The sequence below is a fragment of the Vicugna pacos genome, chromosome 11, assembly GCF_048564905.1.
Source record: "Vicugna pacos chromosome 11, VicPac4, whole genome shotgun sequence".
Classification (NCBI taxonomy): Eukaryota; Metazoa; Chordata; class Mammalia; order Artiodactyla; family Camelidae; genus Vicugna; species Vicugna pacos.
In genome coordinates this window covers 71321768-71339504 of record NC_132997.1, presented here as the reverse complement: position 1 = coordinate 71339504, position 17737 = coordinate 71321768, and the positions used below count along the sequence as shown (strand labels likewise).

General features: G+C 44.0%; 1 protein-coding gene and 1 non-coding gene across 3 annotated transcripts in view; both read left to right on the top strand.

The window, feature by feature from the left end:
* MYOF (myoferlin) overlaps positions 1–17737 on the top strand; it is a 154246-nt gene that overhangs the window by 102873 nt on the left and 33636 nt on the right. For both annotated transcript variants that reach the window (XM_006211033.4, XM_006211032.4), the window contains 11 exons: positions 563–708; positions 2677–2850; positions 3712–3820; positions 4893–4970; positions 6963–7144; positions 7238–7396; positions 7527–7625; positions 8795–8956; positions 10275–10440; positions 13250–13326; positions 17108–17119. In XM_006211033.4, the coding sequence (XP_006211095.2) occupies positions 563–708; positions 2677–2850; positions 3712–3820; positions 4893–4970; positions 6963–7144; positions 7238–7396; positions 7527–7625; positions 8795–8956; positions 10275–10440; positions 13250–13326; positions 17108–17119 (1364 nt within the window). The remainder of the gene's footprint in view (positions 1–562; positions 709–2676; positions 2851–3711; positions 3821–4892; positions 4971–6962; positions 7145–7237; positions 7397–7526; positions 7626–8794; positions 8957–10274; positions 10441–13249; positions 13327–17107; positions 17120–17737) is intronic.
* On the top strand, positions 15005–15129 carry LOC116282460 (small Cajal body-specific RNA 23). The gene has a single exon (XR_004191978.1).

Below are 17737 nucleotides of genomic sequence, written 5' to 3'. Positions count from 1 at the left end.
AATGATAAAGATTTTGATTGGATTATAAATTCCTTGATGATCTCAATGTACACCTGGCCTTATAATAATAAACACTGAGTACAAACTGTATGTTAATCATGGTCCTAGTGCTTTGCATGCATGATTTTGATTAATTCTTTTTTAAGAGGATTTATTTTACCTTTATGCTGGGAAAATCGAGCTATAAGCAGGTTTATTAACTTGCAAGAAACTTTTTAAGTAAACGAGCAGCAGGTGGTGGTGCTGGGATTTGAACCCAGGCTATTGACTATATACTCTTCATCACTGTCCTCATCTGCCCCTTATATCATGCTTGATTCTTAGATGCACTCAATTACCACGAATGACTGGAAGTAGAAACATGGAGGAGAGAACCCATGGCCACAAAGGAAGCTTTTTAAAGAGGGATCCAGGGGGCTCGGACTGTATTCAGTTTGGCTGATTCAGTCACAACAGAAGAGAATGTTGGAGGGCGAAGAGTGATGGAAGGTTTCCTGGAACTTTATTTGGCAGCCTGGCAAATGCATCTCTTTTTGATAACCATTCACAAACTCTATTACAGGCTGGGAGTATGGAATTACCATTCCTCCTGATAATAAGCCCAAATCCTGGGTCGCAGCGGAGAAAATGTATCATACTCACAGACGGCGAAGGCTGGTCCGAAAACGCAAGAAAGACTTAACACAAACCACTTCAAGTACTGCAAGGGTAAGAGGGGCGATGGGAGGGAGCTGGGCTGGGGCTCTGACTTCCAGGCCACACAGAACCCCGGTTAACTCGGCTCTTTCTACAGCAACCATTTGCCAATCAAGGGCCCAGTGCTTTGCTCATGGGTTCTCAAAGCATACGCCTACCCCAGACCTACTGATTTAGGAACTCTGGGGGTGGAGCCCAGCAATCTGGGTTTCAACAAATAAGTCTTCAGGTGATTCTGAAGCGGGCTAAATAATGTGACCCACTCAAGAGACGGTAATAGAAACTATTTTCGTAGCAGAATGTAGTTAGTGGCAAGAGCTCAGGACTGGGAATAAGACACCTAAGGATTCAATTCCTGGCTTCATTTCCTTTCTCATCTGCAAAATGAGTATAATTTCATGTATCTAATTAGGGTATTACAGGCATAAATGGAATAATAACAAATTAAGTGGAACAATAATACAGTAACAATGAGTGGCATGTTTTGTGTGCCTTCTGTCATGGTAGGTACTGAATATGCATCATCTACAACCCACAAATTTGCATTTTATCTCATTTTACAGATAAGGCTCACAGAGGTTAAATAGATTTGCTCTAGGCCACGTGTCTAGTACGTGATAGAGTATTTGCCCAGGCTGCACCTATTCCAAATAGGAACTCATTCTGTTCCACAAAGTGCTTGACTCATTGTGGATGCGAGGAAGTGACTTTATTTTAGACAGTGAGCTTCTAGGTTCTTCTGTGGTTCCGGAGATAGAAACCATAGTCATCGTTGCATTCTTCTTGCTAGCTCAGGAACTTGTTCCTAATCAGTAATGAAGTGGAACAAATGAGGTGATGAAAGAATATTTTTTCAATCATCCCTATCCTGATGGGGTCAGAAGTTTCTCAAGGCACTTGACTCCCTCCTTTCACGTGAGAGCACCAGCGTGAAGTGGAAAGAACACTAAGTCACCAGTCAGAAGACTGGAAACGTGGTCCAGTCCTACTAAAAAGTGTTGTTGAGACTTTGATCATGGTCCCTAACCTGCCTCACTCCTGGCTGCGTGAAGTATTTCAGTGCCAACTAGTAACACTGCTAGAGGGTCAATTACAAGACTGTGCTGGACTTGGATTTTGTGTATTCAAAGTTAAAACAGTGCCTACAATGATAATAACCTACATGGAGCTCTTATTCCTGAAATCATAAATATTCAATATTATTTTACATCTACTAAATCTAGTCTTACTTTTAAGATACTGACATAAAATGTCTACCACTAACATGGTCAGTTACATGAGGGCAAGGACTCTGTCTTTTTCTTCACGGCTTCCTCCGCTCTTAACCTAATCCCTGTCACATAGTAGGCACTCATATTTCTTGAATGAATTGAATAAAACATTTAAAACCGAGATCATTTATATATAAACAGTTTTAAGATAAAAAATAATATACTCATTCAATAGTAGTTATTACAGAAATAATACAGCCTGATTTATCATCTAATTATTAGTCATAGAAGCTATTAGCTGAGACAAGGCATTTAAACCCTGGCGAGGGTGGTATTTTTTCCCTTTCATGTAGAAAATGGAGATGACAATGTTTCCCAGACTGTATTGCAATAGCAATGGTCTTATGAGCAAATGAAGGGAGAAAAGAGACAGTAGTTTGGAAAAGAATCCGTTTACTTTACCTCCCTCCCCCACCCACTGCCAAGTCTGAATAAGGTGCCCGCCTGGTGGTACAGGCGCCGTCTTGGCAACATCTCATTTTACTTGAATTGCCTGCTCATCTCTCTGTATCCCTGCAGTCCCTCAGCTCTTCAAGGGCAGGGGGCATGTGTGTTTTGTTCTCTGTTATATCCCTGGCTCTTAGCACAGTGCCTGGAACAGAGCAGATTTTCAGTGCGCATTTGTTGATTGATCAGATAATCTACTTTATCAATACAGGGCATGTTGTTGTTATGATTAGCATCATTAAATGTTTCATTTCTGTTTCAGGCCATGGAAGAATATGAAGACAGGGAGGGCTGGGAATATGCCTCTTTAATTGGCTGGAGATTTCACTGGAAACAGCGTAGTTCAGATACCTTTCGCCGCAGACGCTGGAGGAGGAAAATGGCACCTTCAGAAACACATGGTGCAGCTGCCATCTTTAAACTTGAAGGTGCCCTTGTAAGTGACACGTAGCCAAGCTGAATATTGGCATAGGGAACATAGGAATGTTGGATATGACACCATTGACTCTGTAGGGGTCCCTCCAGTACTGCAAGGCCACACGTAATTTGGGAAAAAGCCACGCATCCTAGGAGTTCAGTAATTTTCGTAGAATGAACAGACCTTTAGCATACGAAGGGTTCTAAGAAGTCTGTCTGCAGACACACCTGTTTAATGCTGTTTCATCTAGCATTTTCCAAATATATCTGTTCCAAAACCTTTGCTGTAGGTGACATCTGTTAACATCCCAGGTACAGGTTCTTGGGGTCATATTTGGAAACTACAACTGTTTAACAAACCAAGAAAGTTAAATATACAGACATGAGGAGGAGGAGAACAGAAGGATGGCTACACAATTAGAGAACGATTCATATGGAAGTGCAGTAAAAAGGCAGAGTGAAAAAAAGTAGAGAGGCAGAAAGGATGAGTAAGAAAGCGAGGGTGATGGGGTTAGAACAGTGCGGCAGTCAGGGGCCATTTCCAAACACAAGCTATTTTTATATTTCTACACACTGACCCTTCTCTGTCCTCCTCCCACTGTTCTTGCCCTTTCTCCTCCCTTCCTTTTAATCCTCGCATTTTTTCTTTCAGGAGCAGGGTTTGGTAAACCTGGCCTTGAGGCTGGTTTCAACCTCCTGCTCTGTCTTTGTCCAGCTAAGTGACCATGGGGACGTCACTTTCTGTCTTGGGCTTTATTCACCTTTAAAAATGGAGTGATTAAATGAAGAGAATCTCTTTTAAAAGCAACCATTCCGTTTGTTTGCAGTTCTTGCCTCTTTGTTTTTCCGGCATTGTTCATTGGTTTTTCTGCCTCTTTAGGGCGCAGACACTACGGAGGATGGAGATGAAAAGAGTGTAGAAAAACAGAAGCACAGCGCCACCACTGTGTTTGGAGCAAACACTCCCATTGTCTCCTGTAATTTTGACAGTAAGTATTAACCATGTGTTAATGAATTTCACTTCTACGACTTTCATCTCCATAAAACTCATCGAATCACCAAATATGATAAAAATCACTTTATGCAATGTGACTTTAATTTTCCTTGCTTGACGGAGATGATTTTTAAAAGTACAGTTTTAAGAAATATATTTGGGGTGGAGGGTGGTCAGACCATTGATTTTAACACGATCGGTTTGGTTAGTACTCATTCCCTCTGTTAAGCTCACCCAAAAGATGGTTTTAATTAGGAAAAAAAGTACGAAAAGGTAAGGTTGGTTTTAATGATAACCTTCAGGAATTTGGGGATGAGGCAGACCTACTCTGTAATAATGATAGCAAATACTCATGTAGGTCTTTGCATGTGCCAGGCACTATGTATATGCTAACTCATTTAAGCCTTATAACGACCCTAGAAGGTAGGTACTGTTCTCAGTTTTACAGGTGAGGAAACCAAGGTGCAGGAAGATTAAAGAACTTGACCAAGATCTTAACAGCTTGTAAGCAGTAAAGAGATTTGAACTCAGGTAGTCTGGTTCCTAGAACCTGTGTAGTGAATCACGATGCTCTGTTGCCTCTCAAATCGTGTGTTAACGGGATGGGGAGGGGTGGCAATGTAGTGGAGAGGGTTGTATATGCATTCATGTAATAAAGATAAGGAGTAAAAAGTCTTTGAAATATCAAAAAAATGTTTAGCAGATTAACTGCTTCCTTGATCTGGTGTATAGAAAGCCCAATTTCTGTAACTCCTGGAGACCCAGTGTCATTTTAAAGGTCAGCCATGACAAGCAGTACCCTAAATCCAGGTAGTTGAGACCAGGAGTATGTTCTCCTGATTGACACACTTGCATTGAGCTTACTTTAGAATTGTTTTAAAAGTTTCGGTTTGCAGGAAGCAGATTTACTTTGGGAAGACACATCATCACCATGATGTGTGTTCTTGACTGTGGGGAAATAGATTTGGGTGACTCACTCATGTGAAACGTATATTATCTCCAAATAGAAAAATAGCAGTTTACAGTGTTGTGTTTCTTGGAAGTGACCTCCATCCCGTCCCTTTCAGGGGTCTACATTTACCATCTGCGCTGCTATATCTATCAAGCCAGAAACCTCATGGCTCTGGACAAGGATAGCTTTTCAGGTAAAGGGAAAAAAAAATCTCCATCTCACATGTTATGACGCAGTGGGCTAGCTTGGTTCTGCTTTTCATCAGGTTGTTCCTTTTAGTTATTTCTAACAACAGCAACTACTTTGCATACTGAGATTAGTTTGATATGCACGAGGTTGCATGAATTGCTCAGTCACTGGATTGTCACTGAGTATGTCGAGCACAGAGGCTGAGGGCTGGAGACGACATGTGGTCTATTCATACTAATAATCATCGATTGATTAAGTTATAAATACACTGAAATGAAAAGCAATTTCTGCTCTCTTTATACCAGTAGCTATGGTTTTAAGCTCTGGGCTCTTGGGTTGATGGGTAAGTTAAGACCTCTCTGTATTTTTGGACACTCTCCTAAGTTGACAGAGAGATCACAATGTCACCCACTCCCCTGCAAACCGGAAGCAGTTTGGAGTCCGTCTCACCCTCCTCTGCTGCCTGCTCCCCAGATTACCAGCACCGTCAAACTATGAGGCCTCATCACCCCTCACACTGATACTCCCGCCTAAAGGCCCTGTTGCCTTTAGACTGGTTCTAAGAGGGCGGTTGTGGGCGCCTGCTGCTGGGAGATTCGTGCTGTTGCTGCTGGGACCATGAGTAGTTCTGGGCTGCCTGGGCTGTTTGGGGAGCTATCTGCTGCAGACCTGAAGGCCAGCGGAGCTTCCTGGGCCTTCCATGGAAACAGCTCCAGGAGCATTTGCCTGACGCTGTGACAAGATCACATCAATTGTGAGGTGTGTCCCGAGCACTAACATTAACCAACATTTGTGAACGGTTTCCTTTGTTGACAAGTTAAAGCAGATTCAAGCTTATTTCTGCAATAACGTATCTCCAAAAATTTTTGAAGGTATTTTTGAATATTCAAATATTCACCACCAGGGGGCACTCAATCATTGAAAGTCAAATTTAACTTCATGACTAAAGTTGCATAAAACTCTAAGCACATTCCTTGCAATTTGAGATGTAAGATATGTCATCAGGGCAAAAGCAAGGAATCCCATTCATAGGACGCTGCAAAGCTCAAAGCCAAGCACTTTTTTGGCTTATGTGGAAGCTTCAAGTTAGACATTAGGCTATTGCCCAGATAGGTCAGCTCCCAAGCAATTGCAAAAAGGGTGAAATTATTTAGCATGTAGGAGAGATGGATTACTTCTTTTTTTCCTTATCTTTTTCCAGCTGTATTGAGGTTTAGTTGACAAATAAAGTTGTAATATATTTAAAGTGTACAATGTGATCATTTGATACACGTACACATTGTGAAAGGATTCCTACAGTTGAGTGAACACATTCATCGCCTCACATGTTTACCTGTTTTGTGTGCATGTGCAAGCGAGAACACTTGAGCTCTACTCTCTTAGCAAATTTCACTTACACGCTGTTAGCTATAGTCACCAGGTTATACATTAGGTCCGCAGGCCTCGTTCATCTTAATAGATGAAATTTATACTCTTTTGCTAACTTTTTTCCATTTCCCCTGCCTCCAGCCCCTGGCACCACCGTTGTACTCCCCCTTTCTGTGAGTTGATTTGTTTTTTTGTTTGTTTGTTTGTTTGTTTTTGATTCCGTGTATAAGTGATACCATATAGGATTTGTCTTTCCCTGATGTATTTCACTTAGTATAATGTCCTCCAAGTTCACCCATGTTGTTACAAATGGCAGGACTTCCTTCTTTTCTTAGTCTGAATTATGTTTCATTGTGTGTGTGTGTATGTAGATGTATTTTTCTCTATCTGTTCACCCATAGGTTGCCTGTCATTTCACTGATAATGTCCTTTGCTGTGCAGAACCTTTTTAGTTTGATGTGGTCCTGCTTGTTTATTTTTGCTTTTGTTGCTTTTGCTCTTGGTGTCAAATTCAAAAAATCATTGCCAAGACCACTGTCAAGGAGCTTGCACCCTCTGTTCCTTCCAGGAGTCTTACGATTTCAGACTTAAGCCATGGCTGCACTATTATTCTCTTTTTCTGTTTTAGATCCATATGCTCACATCTCCTTCCTTCATCGGAGTAAGACCACTGAGATCATCCACTCAACTCTCAATCCCACTTGGGACCAAACGATTATATTTGATGAAATTGAAATTTATGGGGAACCCCAAACAGTCCTACAGAACCCACCCAAGGTTACCATCGAACTTTTTGACAATGACCAAGTGGTAGGTGATTTAGAATTTCTAAAATGGCTTGTGGGATGATGGAAGTTTATAGGGATGATTGTCGGGGGATTTAAGGATTGCTTGTTTCTCTAGGGCAAAGATGAATTTTTAGGGCGAAGCATGTGCTCTCCTCTGGTGAAACTAAACTCAGAAATGGATGTCACACCCAAACTTCTCTGGTACCCAGTAATGAATGGAGACAAGACCTGTGGGGAAGTCCTTGTAACTGCGGAGCTGATTCTAAGGCAGAAGGTACTTACTGAGTTCTCACTCCGTAAATTTATTTTTATTCAGAGTAGCTGCTTAAAGACTGGTTAACAACTCCAGGCACTGTTTACTTGAATTAAAGGGAGGCACGGACATTTCTGTGTTTGTTTCGCAGGATGGCTCCAACCTTCCCATTCTCCCCTCGCAGAGGGCGCCAAATCTGTACATGGTCCCCCAGGGCATCAGGCCTGTGGTTCAGCTCACTGCTATTGAGGTAGGTGCTCTCTGTTTCATTGATCAAATCAAATGGACATGGCTCTGGGACTGGAATCTTTCATATAAGAAATGGAACCTTGTTGCATATTCTCTTGCTGTCTCCAACTTCCTGTAGAATTTGTCCAGAAAATTGAAATATTCATGGGAAGAGAAGGCTTGTGGAGACAGTAAGAACAAGTTAGTCCCTGGCTGATACAAATTACTGTGTACAGAATAGATAAATAACAAGGCCCTGTGGTTACAGCACGGGGAACTGTCATCCATGGCTTGTAGTAACCTGTAATGAAAAAGAATATGTATGTATATGTGTAACCAGATCACCACACTGTACACCAGGAACTAATACAACACTGTAAATCAACTATACTTCAATTATAAAAGTTTTTTAAATAAATTAAAAAAAAAAGCCAATCACAACATTCCTAAGGGAATCTAGAATTCTCTCTTACTGGGAGCCAGTGGACTTCTGAGTTTCCCGGGCCAACTGGGGAACCAGGAGAGAGGAGACAGACTCGGGACAGCATGTCTGCTTGTGCAGAGGAGAGGGTGCCTGAGAGGGAGGCGGAGATGGAGACAGGGAAGGGGGAGGGTGGAAACTGTGCTGTGTCGGACAGCCAGAGCAGACATGGGCCGGTGGAGCTGGATGGACGGTGTCTGGCCCACTGTTGAGGCCTCCTCCTTTCCAGTTAAGCAGCTGTTATCTGGAGATTCCTGTTCTCAGGCTGTCTGGCTAAGACTGAGGCAGATGGCGTTAAACAGCAGCTAGTAGTTTTGAATGCTTGCGTGTCAGACAGTGCGCTGAGAAGTTTACACGTGATCCATAGAATAGCCCTCTGACAGGTGATGCTCCCAGTCCTGTTTGTAGAGGAGGCAGAGAGGTTACTGGCTTGCCTGAGTTCTCAGAGCTGTGATGTGCACAGCCAGGATTTGGTCCCTGCACTCGTACCTGCTCTGCCTTTTAGCGGCTCAGGTACAAGAAGGAAAGGGGCAAAAATGCTTTCTCTGTACGACCTGCAGGCTTCCTAGGGTGACATGCTCAGAGAGCTTGGGCAAATCTGCACACTCAGGCTTAAGGAACTTAGCAGTGCTTCAGAAAGAATTGCTCCTTTTGAATAGTATTTGTAATCCGCGGGGCTTCCTTCCCTTCTCTTTACACCGTGTTCTTAGATCCTGGCTTGGGGCTTAAGGAATATGAAGAACTACCAGATGGCTTCCGTCACATCCCCCAGTCTCATTGTGGAGTGCGGAGGGGAGAGGGTAGAATCCGTGGTGATCAAAAACCTTAAGAAGACGCCCAACTTTCCAAGTTCTGTTCTCTTCATGAAAGTGGTACAGTATCAGGACTCTGGAATCATTCGTGTGTGTTGAATAGCTGGACTGTACTTGAATAATGAATATATACAAATCACATGCATACGTTATATATATTTAGAAAGTCTGGCAACAAATAGAGAAACCCCACCTTGTAGTCAGCTTGTCTGTGATGTTTCCCCCTTAGATTCTCATACTGTAGTGATAGTTTCTTAAAGTTTCAAACCACCCTAGTGACACAGAAATATCTATGAGCAATACTAATATATTTCTCCAAAGAACTTCCCATCCATTCAGCTCTCTATAACCGGCTCTGGTCAATCCCCTGAGAGCGGAATATTAACCCTCAGTTGTGCCCCTGCAGGTGTACATGGACCAGAACCCTCCAGAGAGTGATTGGCAGTCTGGGGAGGGGGCAGTTGTGGAGTGATGGGGTGATGGGGTCAGGTCCTAACAGCCTGCACCCCGCGTCCCGGTGCCCCTGTGATGGCGCCCACTTAGGTCCATTGAAGTCACCCTCTGGTTATTAGAAATGTGACAGCCTCGGATCTAGTTCACAGTTCCCATCTGAGATCATAGATGAGCACCAACTGGATGCTCTGAGCCAGAGTCCCAAAATGATCCCTGGGCCACTCCACCCATCCTTGTCCACTTTTCAGCCTCTTCCCACCTCCCAACTCAGTCTGGAATCTAGCCTCAGTCAGCAGAGGTAAGGAAAGCCACTCGGTCTACCCCAGCAAGGACAGAGGTGGAAATCACCTGAACCACACATCAGGCAGGCCCGAGGCCAGCCCAGAATCCCCCAGTCAGACAATGTCACCAAGGCCACCACCTTCCATATGGAGGAACCAGGAGGTGTCAAGGGAGCATGCACATCCCGTTTTGGCACTGAACTTCCAGGGCTCAAAGACTCCCAAGCCACAGTTAATTCCTTTGCAGGGTCAGTTTTATCTTGATGCTTTCTGAATTTTAACAAATTCTAATTAAATGCTGGCTTCACGCCCTGTTACAGAGTAGAGCCAGGTACTAAGGTACAATTCTAAGTGTTTCACATCTGTTAATTCAGCAGCCCTGCTGTGACTGAGGAGATCACTGGGACATGGAAAAGTTCCCTAAGATCGTGCCACTGTCAGTGGCAGGGCCAGGATTGGATCCCTGGCCCAGCGCTCAGGGCCCTTGAGCACCAGGCTGCTTGTCACCGAACTGCTTACTGTGGGTCCCCTGGGCTCTACCAATGGGCAGAAAGAACCTGGGCTGGTCCTTCTTGGGGGAGTCCATTGGCAAAGCCCCCCTTGTCGGGTCCCAGAGAAGTGACACCCACCTCTGTGACCCCCAGTTCTTGCCCAAGGAGGAGTTGTACGTGCCTCCCCTGGTGATCAAGGTCATCGACCACCGGCAGTTTGGACGCAAGCCTGTCGTGGGCCAGTGCACCATTGACCACCTGGACCGCTTTCGTTGCGACCCTTATGCAGGAAAGGAGGATGTTGTGCCCCAGCTGAAAGGTAAATAACATCCTGGGACTTTTCCTGTTGGTCTGACTTAGTCTTTACAAACATCTCAAGGTAAGTAGTCATCGTCTGGGTTTTGCAGATGGACACGGTGTGATATGCAGTGCGTTTGTAAGTTTCCCAAGTTAATATGGTTTATAAGTAGCAGAGCCACCCTTGAATTGTGTCCTCGTTTGGGGGGACGCAGCACTCATGCTCTTGCCTTTGAATTATCCTGCCCCTGGATGAACGTGAGACTTCTCTTTTGTATTGTCCAGCAGGGAAGACAGACAAGGCAGTGGGTGATTGTGATTGTGGTTTGGTATGATAAATATTTTGTTGGGGAAAGACGGGGGCCTACCTGTGAGCACTGAGGGAGCAGGACGTTTTAATTTTAAATTACTTTCTATCTGTTGTTCCACCTCATTAATGTACCACAACATTGTTGTGATATCATTTGAAAAGTATGATTTCATTGTTATCCATCGAGGCAAAACTAGCACCTACTTACTGAGTTTAAATGCCTTGTATCAGGCCACTTAATAAGTAAATGATCGAGCAGGACATAATACTTACCTTAGAGTTCTAGACTCAAAAATAACTAACGAGAAGCATTTTGCTCTTATTTATTCAGTAATTACTTGTTTTGTAGCTTACCATGTGCCAGGGACTGTGTTCGGGGCTGGGGACTATGTCTGTTCGGTGAACAAGAGCCCAGGGCCCCTAGGCTCATGAGAGACTAGACCCCGTGGAGAACTGACCATCAGCAGATCGTTAATAGCCTCAAGACTGAAACGTGTCTTCTGTTTGAGCACCTGGGCTGCTAACCAGTTCTACTTAGTCTTCCATAAGGCTTGGTCTTGCTTCTGCAGAGCCTCTGAAACTCATCTGTTCTGTAGGTCTGAGCATCCTGTATCCCTGATTCAGAGAAGTAAAAAAAAAATCCAGTCACACTTGAGCAAAACCCTACAGGTGTTTATCCACGAGTTTCCCATGCAGAGCATTTTGTGCTGAATTGATGGTGCCTAAAACAGTAACATTTTTATAACAACAAGGATGAATGTAACTGCAGGCATTCTTTTATTTGGGGTTACTGAAGGGAGAGAAGCCGTTTTCCTACTGTCTTTCCTACTGCTTTCAGGAGTGGAAGTTCTTTGATACAAATATGGAAAATTATTAGGAAGGTACAAATGCTGCAGATTTTCTCTGGCCCTAGAATTGCTTGTGTGAACCTACTGGTGTCTATTGGTCAGAGGGAGGCAGAGGTCTCCTGGTTGGTAATTCTGTGGGGTTAATGTGAAGTGTGATGAGGGCTTCAGAGAGCCCCTGGAGAGGAAAATCCTTAGAGAGTATGGGGAGCTCAATATTCCCAGACTGACATCTATTATATTCGATCAAGTTGGTCCTTTCTTCAAACCAAATTGAACTAAGAGTTGGGAGTGTGCTTGGTTGGCCAAGTATTGGAAGCACACAGTCACTTTCCTCCAAGGTTCTGTTTACACGCGGGTGGTAAAGCTGCTAATGGAAGAAGGAACTTGTGAGCAGCTGTGTTCCAGCATCCTGCCCTCCTGGCTGTGCCGTTGTTCTGTGTTGCCACAGTCATCAGGAGTTGGGGGACCGCTAATAGACCTAGGAGGGGAGTGCTGCGTGGATGTACAACGACCTAGCAACAGCGCAGCAACTGGCGTATCCTAGATGCTCAGTACATGTCTGTCTCCACTTGCCCAGGGTTCCCCTAATCATTTCTCTGACATTTACTGAGGACCCACTTTGCTCTGGGCTGTGGTATGATGGCTAAAACACAAACTTTGGGGTCAGACAGACCTAGATTACTTATTTCCACTTGCTATTAATTATCCAACCAGGAGCAAATTACTTGCTGCCTCTTGGCCTCAGTTTGTTTTTTCATCTTTATAATGGGGATAATGGCACATATGCACATCCTCTACAGGATTATTGAGGGATTAGATGAGACCACATGTGTAAGTAAAGGGTTCAGCCCACTGCCTGGCACATGGTCGGTACCTAAAAAAATGTGTCTTCCTTCCTTTATGTTCTGTATATCAATTGCCCAGGTGGGTTACACAGAAAGTTCTTTTGGCTTGCTGGAATTTATTCTGTGTGTTATGGCCTCTTGCTGGATGTCTGGCTGCCTGCTGCCTTCTTCCGCAAACAGTGGCTGCACCTCTCAGCCCACCCCGCCCCAGGCTGAGGCTTTGGTACCCGCTTCAGCTGAACCAAACCTGGCAAGCCCCTGGGGCTGTTCCTGAGCTCTTGCTCTTACCCTAAAATCCAGAGCCACAAATATCCTGGGCTTTAAGCCAGAACGTGTGCCTTTTCCCTCTGCATACACTGTGAGAACCAAGGCTGAACCAGCCATTGCAACTTCCGCCCTGAAATGTACAGCCATTCACCTGGCTTTGCTTCGCTGTGTCTTGGAACAGATTCCTTGAAAAGGAGGCTCCTTCAGTGTAGCTTCCCCCGACCCCGACCTCACTCCTGTATCCTCTAAAGACATGAATTAACACAAGTCTGTTTTTCAGCGCTACCTTTGCATAGGTGCTGGGCTAATTGTCTAGGACAAAAGGAAAACATGGGCCGTACAGCCCCCTAAAAATGTCTGAAACCATATCACATTTTGGGAAAAGTGATAAACTGCTGGGTTATTTTTCTACCTTTGGGTGTGGTCTTCTCTGTTCCTTAAGTCTCATCCCAGAGCAAACTCTACCATCCATTCTGTGGCTGTCTAACTTGAACTTGGAGTAGCATGTTCACCACTGTATTTTTGTAAGTGTCTTAGATTATGAAATTGTTTGTCTTGCAGCCTCCTTTCTGTCTACGGCGCCCTGCCGGGACGTCATTATCGAAATAGAAGACACCAAACCATTACTGGCTTCAAAGGTAGGCTTCAGAACTGATCATTGGATGATGTCATTTTTATCTTACAGGTGTCTAAGCATTGGGGACGAATTCAGTCAAACCACTGGGGGAATTCACTGCAATTAAAATAATCAAACCAACTTACCATGGTTAAGAACCTGAATCTTGCGCTCATTAGTAGCTATGATGACAATGTGTGGACTAATGTCCTCTACCCTTAGTCACTCAGTATACTTAAATAATATCCAGGTCCATGCCCCACCCTCCAGAAGGGAGGGGGACCTAGACATCAGCATATTTAAAAAAAAATTTTTTGGAAGGGGGTAGGTAATTGGATTTTTTTTCTTAAAAATTTTTTTTTCTTTTTCAGTTTTCTTAGGTAGAATTATTACAGTTTGACTGCACATATACATTATATTGAATGTCAATACATACAGGGATTTATTTTTAGTGGAGGTACTGGGGATTGAATCCAGGACCTCGTGCATACTAAGCATGCACTCTACCACTGAGCTACACCCCCCCCACTGACATCAGCGTATTTTAAATCTAATGATTCTAATGTGCAGGCAGGTCTGAGAACCACTGGTGTGGACAGTGTTAGTGGGTATCATTTGCAAGAAAGAGAAATTTCAGGAGCAAATACACAGCATTGCAAAATTCAGTGCAAGGGTGCATGTAACACACTAGTGTTTTTTCCTACATGGAACAGAAGTGTCATGGATTTTCAGTGACTCTATTTGTCAGTGTATGAGATATCCCTAATTTTACATTCACTGTGGTTTCGAAGTCAAGAAAGTGGTGGAAATGCTCACTCAGGACCCTATTTTAAAACCATTCCAGCCAATTCGACAAGAAGGAAAGGGGAAAAAAGAGTTCTCAGCCCAGAATAAAGAAAACATCAGCTATCTCCCTGTTTCTGTTGGCGTTCATGATGGGCTTTCACAGCATGTTTTAATGTGCAAACTGGCCAAAAAGTGCACATGATTGCACTTTAATGTGTTACGTCCATAAACAGTGCCTTAAAAAAAAATCTACTCTCTTCCCATTGCATTAAACTCACTAACAAGTGGACCATATTAACTGTGGTCTCCACAGCCAGCACTGTGTAGCAGTGTGTTTGATTCTGTTCCCGGAGAATCCTCCACAGTCAGAAATGATAATATCAAATTTGCAGAACCACTATATTCACTTTAAACACAACCCCAAATAGTCCTAATAAAATAGTAGTAGCCTGGGGAGAAGTGAAATACCATATACTTAAGATCCTGTATGTACATTTTCACAACTCTGGAAAAAGGCAGTTTCAGACCCTGTTCAGTAATCTGCCTCCAGCTCTCCTACCTCCTGTGGTCAATCAGTTCTCCGTGCCCTCCACATTTCACATCTTGCATCTCGCATCTCTCTGTAGCCCTAGGTATGGGAGAGCAAGAAGAGTAAAGCCAGTCCACGCCCCATCCTCATTGATATCGTAACAGTAGTTACCAGATAAGGCTCCTTTCAACACAGTGTGAAAGCTCAGTTTACAGCTTATAGAATTTAAGTTGCAGCCTAGCAGGATTGAGGACGCTATTATCAGTCATTCCCAAGTACTATGAATGACTTTAATCCACTGCTCTCCTAACACCCAGCCCCCTAGCAGAGGTACAGTGTGTTGATAAGAGAGGGGATTTGGAATTTCCTCTAAAAAACTGATTCCCCACTCACCAGCACTCAGTCTTCTCTGCATGGTCCTGACCTGCCCTCCATGAGCCAGAGAAACAGGACTGTTTTGGGGATGTCCCCTCCGAGTGGACATGGAAGACCACGGTTAAAAAAAAAAAACGGATTCCACCTGACTCATCTGGGAAGACAGCACACATCTAAGTAAAGTCAAATGAGCAGAAGTTTAGTTTTGGAAGAGCCAGTAACAAGCTTGCCGATGTCCTGGATTCCATGTTCATGTAATCTACATACATACATGTAACACACATGCATGTGTGCTATGCATGTGTGTTACATGTACATGTGATGCATGTGTGATGAACACCTATCACGACTAACTCAATTCAAGCCTTTTGCGTGGATCCGTTGAGGGGGTGGGTCAAACCGTGCTGTTGAGGGGAGCTGGAGGCTGTGGCTTCGGGCGACAGTCTCGAGCTCACACCATGATCCTGTGGTGATGAGGGGAGCTCTTAACAGATGGGCTCAGCACCACTACACGTGAAGTGGGCAATAAGTACTGGGGGCAAATTGCTAAGTGCTAGCTGGGTAACATGGACATCCTGCATGGCTGTTTCAACAATTGCCTTCCAATTCCAGTGCTTAAGCAGTGTGTCAGCAGCACTCAGCAAAATGGCTTCTCCAACGACAGTGCATGTATGTATGATAAGAACATGCATGGGACTGTGGGGACCTCGGGCTAAAGACTTGCATTCTCCTCTCAGATCCTGTCTAGATTTTGGAGTGAAAGGCAATCTTTAAACAAATGTGATTACTTTAAGCCTCCAGGGAGAATCTTCTGTGCCATGTGGATGTAATAAAGCAAGTTGCTTCCGCTACTTCCATTCCTTTTCCGCATGAACTAATGAGCAAGTGGACGTGAACAAATTCTCCCACATTAATCCTAAATTTTAACACCGGCAATCTGTTTTGAATAATGCTTTTTTTTTTTAAATCGTGAGCTATTCTTGCCTTTGAAATGATTTAAAATAGCTGAAAATAGATGCGAATAAACAGACTCTAAAAATCTGGATTCAGGAACCATTCAGAGTGTGAAAGCACTTTGGGCATAAAATTCCCTCTCTCCAAAATCTTGATTCAGCTGTGATGATTTTACCTTTAAGCCTGCTGTGGTGTGCATCTAATAGAATTGTTACGTCCATCTGTTTCTCTGCCTCTCTTGGCTCGTCTGTGCGCTGAATAAAAGTTAATCCGGGAAGTGCTGAGAGGTACTTGCAGAAGCCCCGAGGCTGCCCCACACGGCCCCTGCAGGAAGTACCTGTAGCGAGGAGTCTGTGCCCCACATTGGAAATGGACTTGAAGTTAGGATTTCAGAAAGGGGGTCTAGGTAGCAATTCTTCAGACTGCCCTGTGGGCGAGCTTGGCTAATGTTCCAGCAGGTACCAAGAGAAAACTCTAGCCCCAGCATCCTAGCCCTGCATTCTCTCATTTCCTGGGCCCTTATCTCCTGGGGGCTTCTCTATGCAGAAGCTCAAATGGAAGGATTTGGCCAATGAGAAACTGGACATCCTAGAACAATTTTAACTGATGGGTATATATTTGGTGCTGTAACATAGGCCTAGGGAAAACCAAGAAAAGATGCTTCCATGATGCTGTTACCATCGTGCTAGACATAGACACCTAGTGACGGGCGTTTTGAAGGGATGAGAATGAGACCAAGTTGGGAATACACTTTTAGAAGCTAACTGGAATGAAAGGTTTGGGGCAGGAAGACGGGCAGCTGTACCCCCCACCCCCACCACACCCCACCTCCATGTGATCACGGTGCTGGTGAACGGATTGTCTAACCCCATGAAGACGTGGGACATGGGCAGGATGTGGGACATACCTCCAAACCTTTCACTTTAATACTGTTCGTAACTCTTTTGCACATTTTCAGAGAAGAAACCAATAAGGTGTGTTTAATTATAAGGCTATATTGAATAATTTAAATAATCCACGAAAATGTTGATGATACAAGGCAGGCATGAAAACTAATGTCTCCTCCTCTCTTTCTCTTTCAACCTAATGCTGTGGGGTCTCCATCTCCGTGTGACCCGCACATGGTTTGCCTTCTTCCTGCCACGTATGCGATGAGCAGCTAACAGAAAAGGTAACTGTCCTACATGCTTTGCTAGATTTAAGGTTCATGTATTTGCTGCCTAGAGCTAATAGGTAAAAATAATTGTTTTTAAATCCAGGGTTGTGTTACCGACCCATAAAGGGGACATAACTGTGGTGTATGTGTAAAGAGATTTATGCTATACACAGATAAGAGTTAACTTTCCTGGAGTGGAGTGGTTCCTTCTTCCTCCCCTCCAGACAGAATAGGAGGCTACATTGCAGGTGACACTCTGTACTTTGGGCAACATCAGTATTTCCTTGGTAGATTAAAATAAGTAAGGGTGGGTCTGATGCGGATCTATTCTTGCTATAGATCTGAGTGGAATTTACAGTAGGCGTCTATAAACTGCAGCCTTCTGCGGCTTGAGAATGTTCCACTAGTGATTCTATTATGCTGTCTCTTCTGCGCAACCAGAGAACCACCAGAGGTTCTCAACACTGGTTGCACATTGCAGTCGCCTGGGGAGCTTTTTAAAGCATGTTGGATGCCCAGGTGTTACCCTAGGCTGATTGAATTAGAATCTCCAAGAATAGGTTGGGAGTCACTGGTCTAACAAACCATTGTGCCTCCCTAGTCTGGCTTCACATTTTATAATGTTCAGAGCTC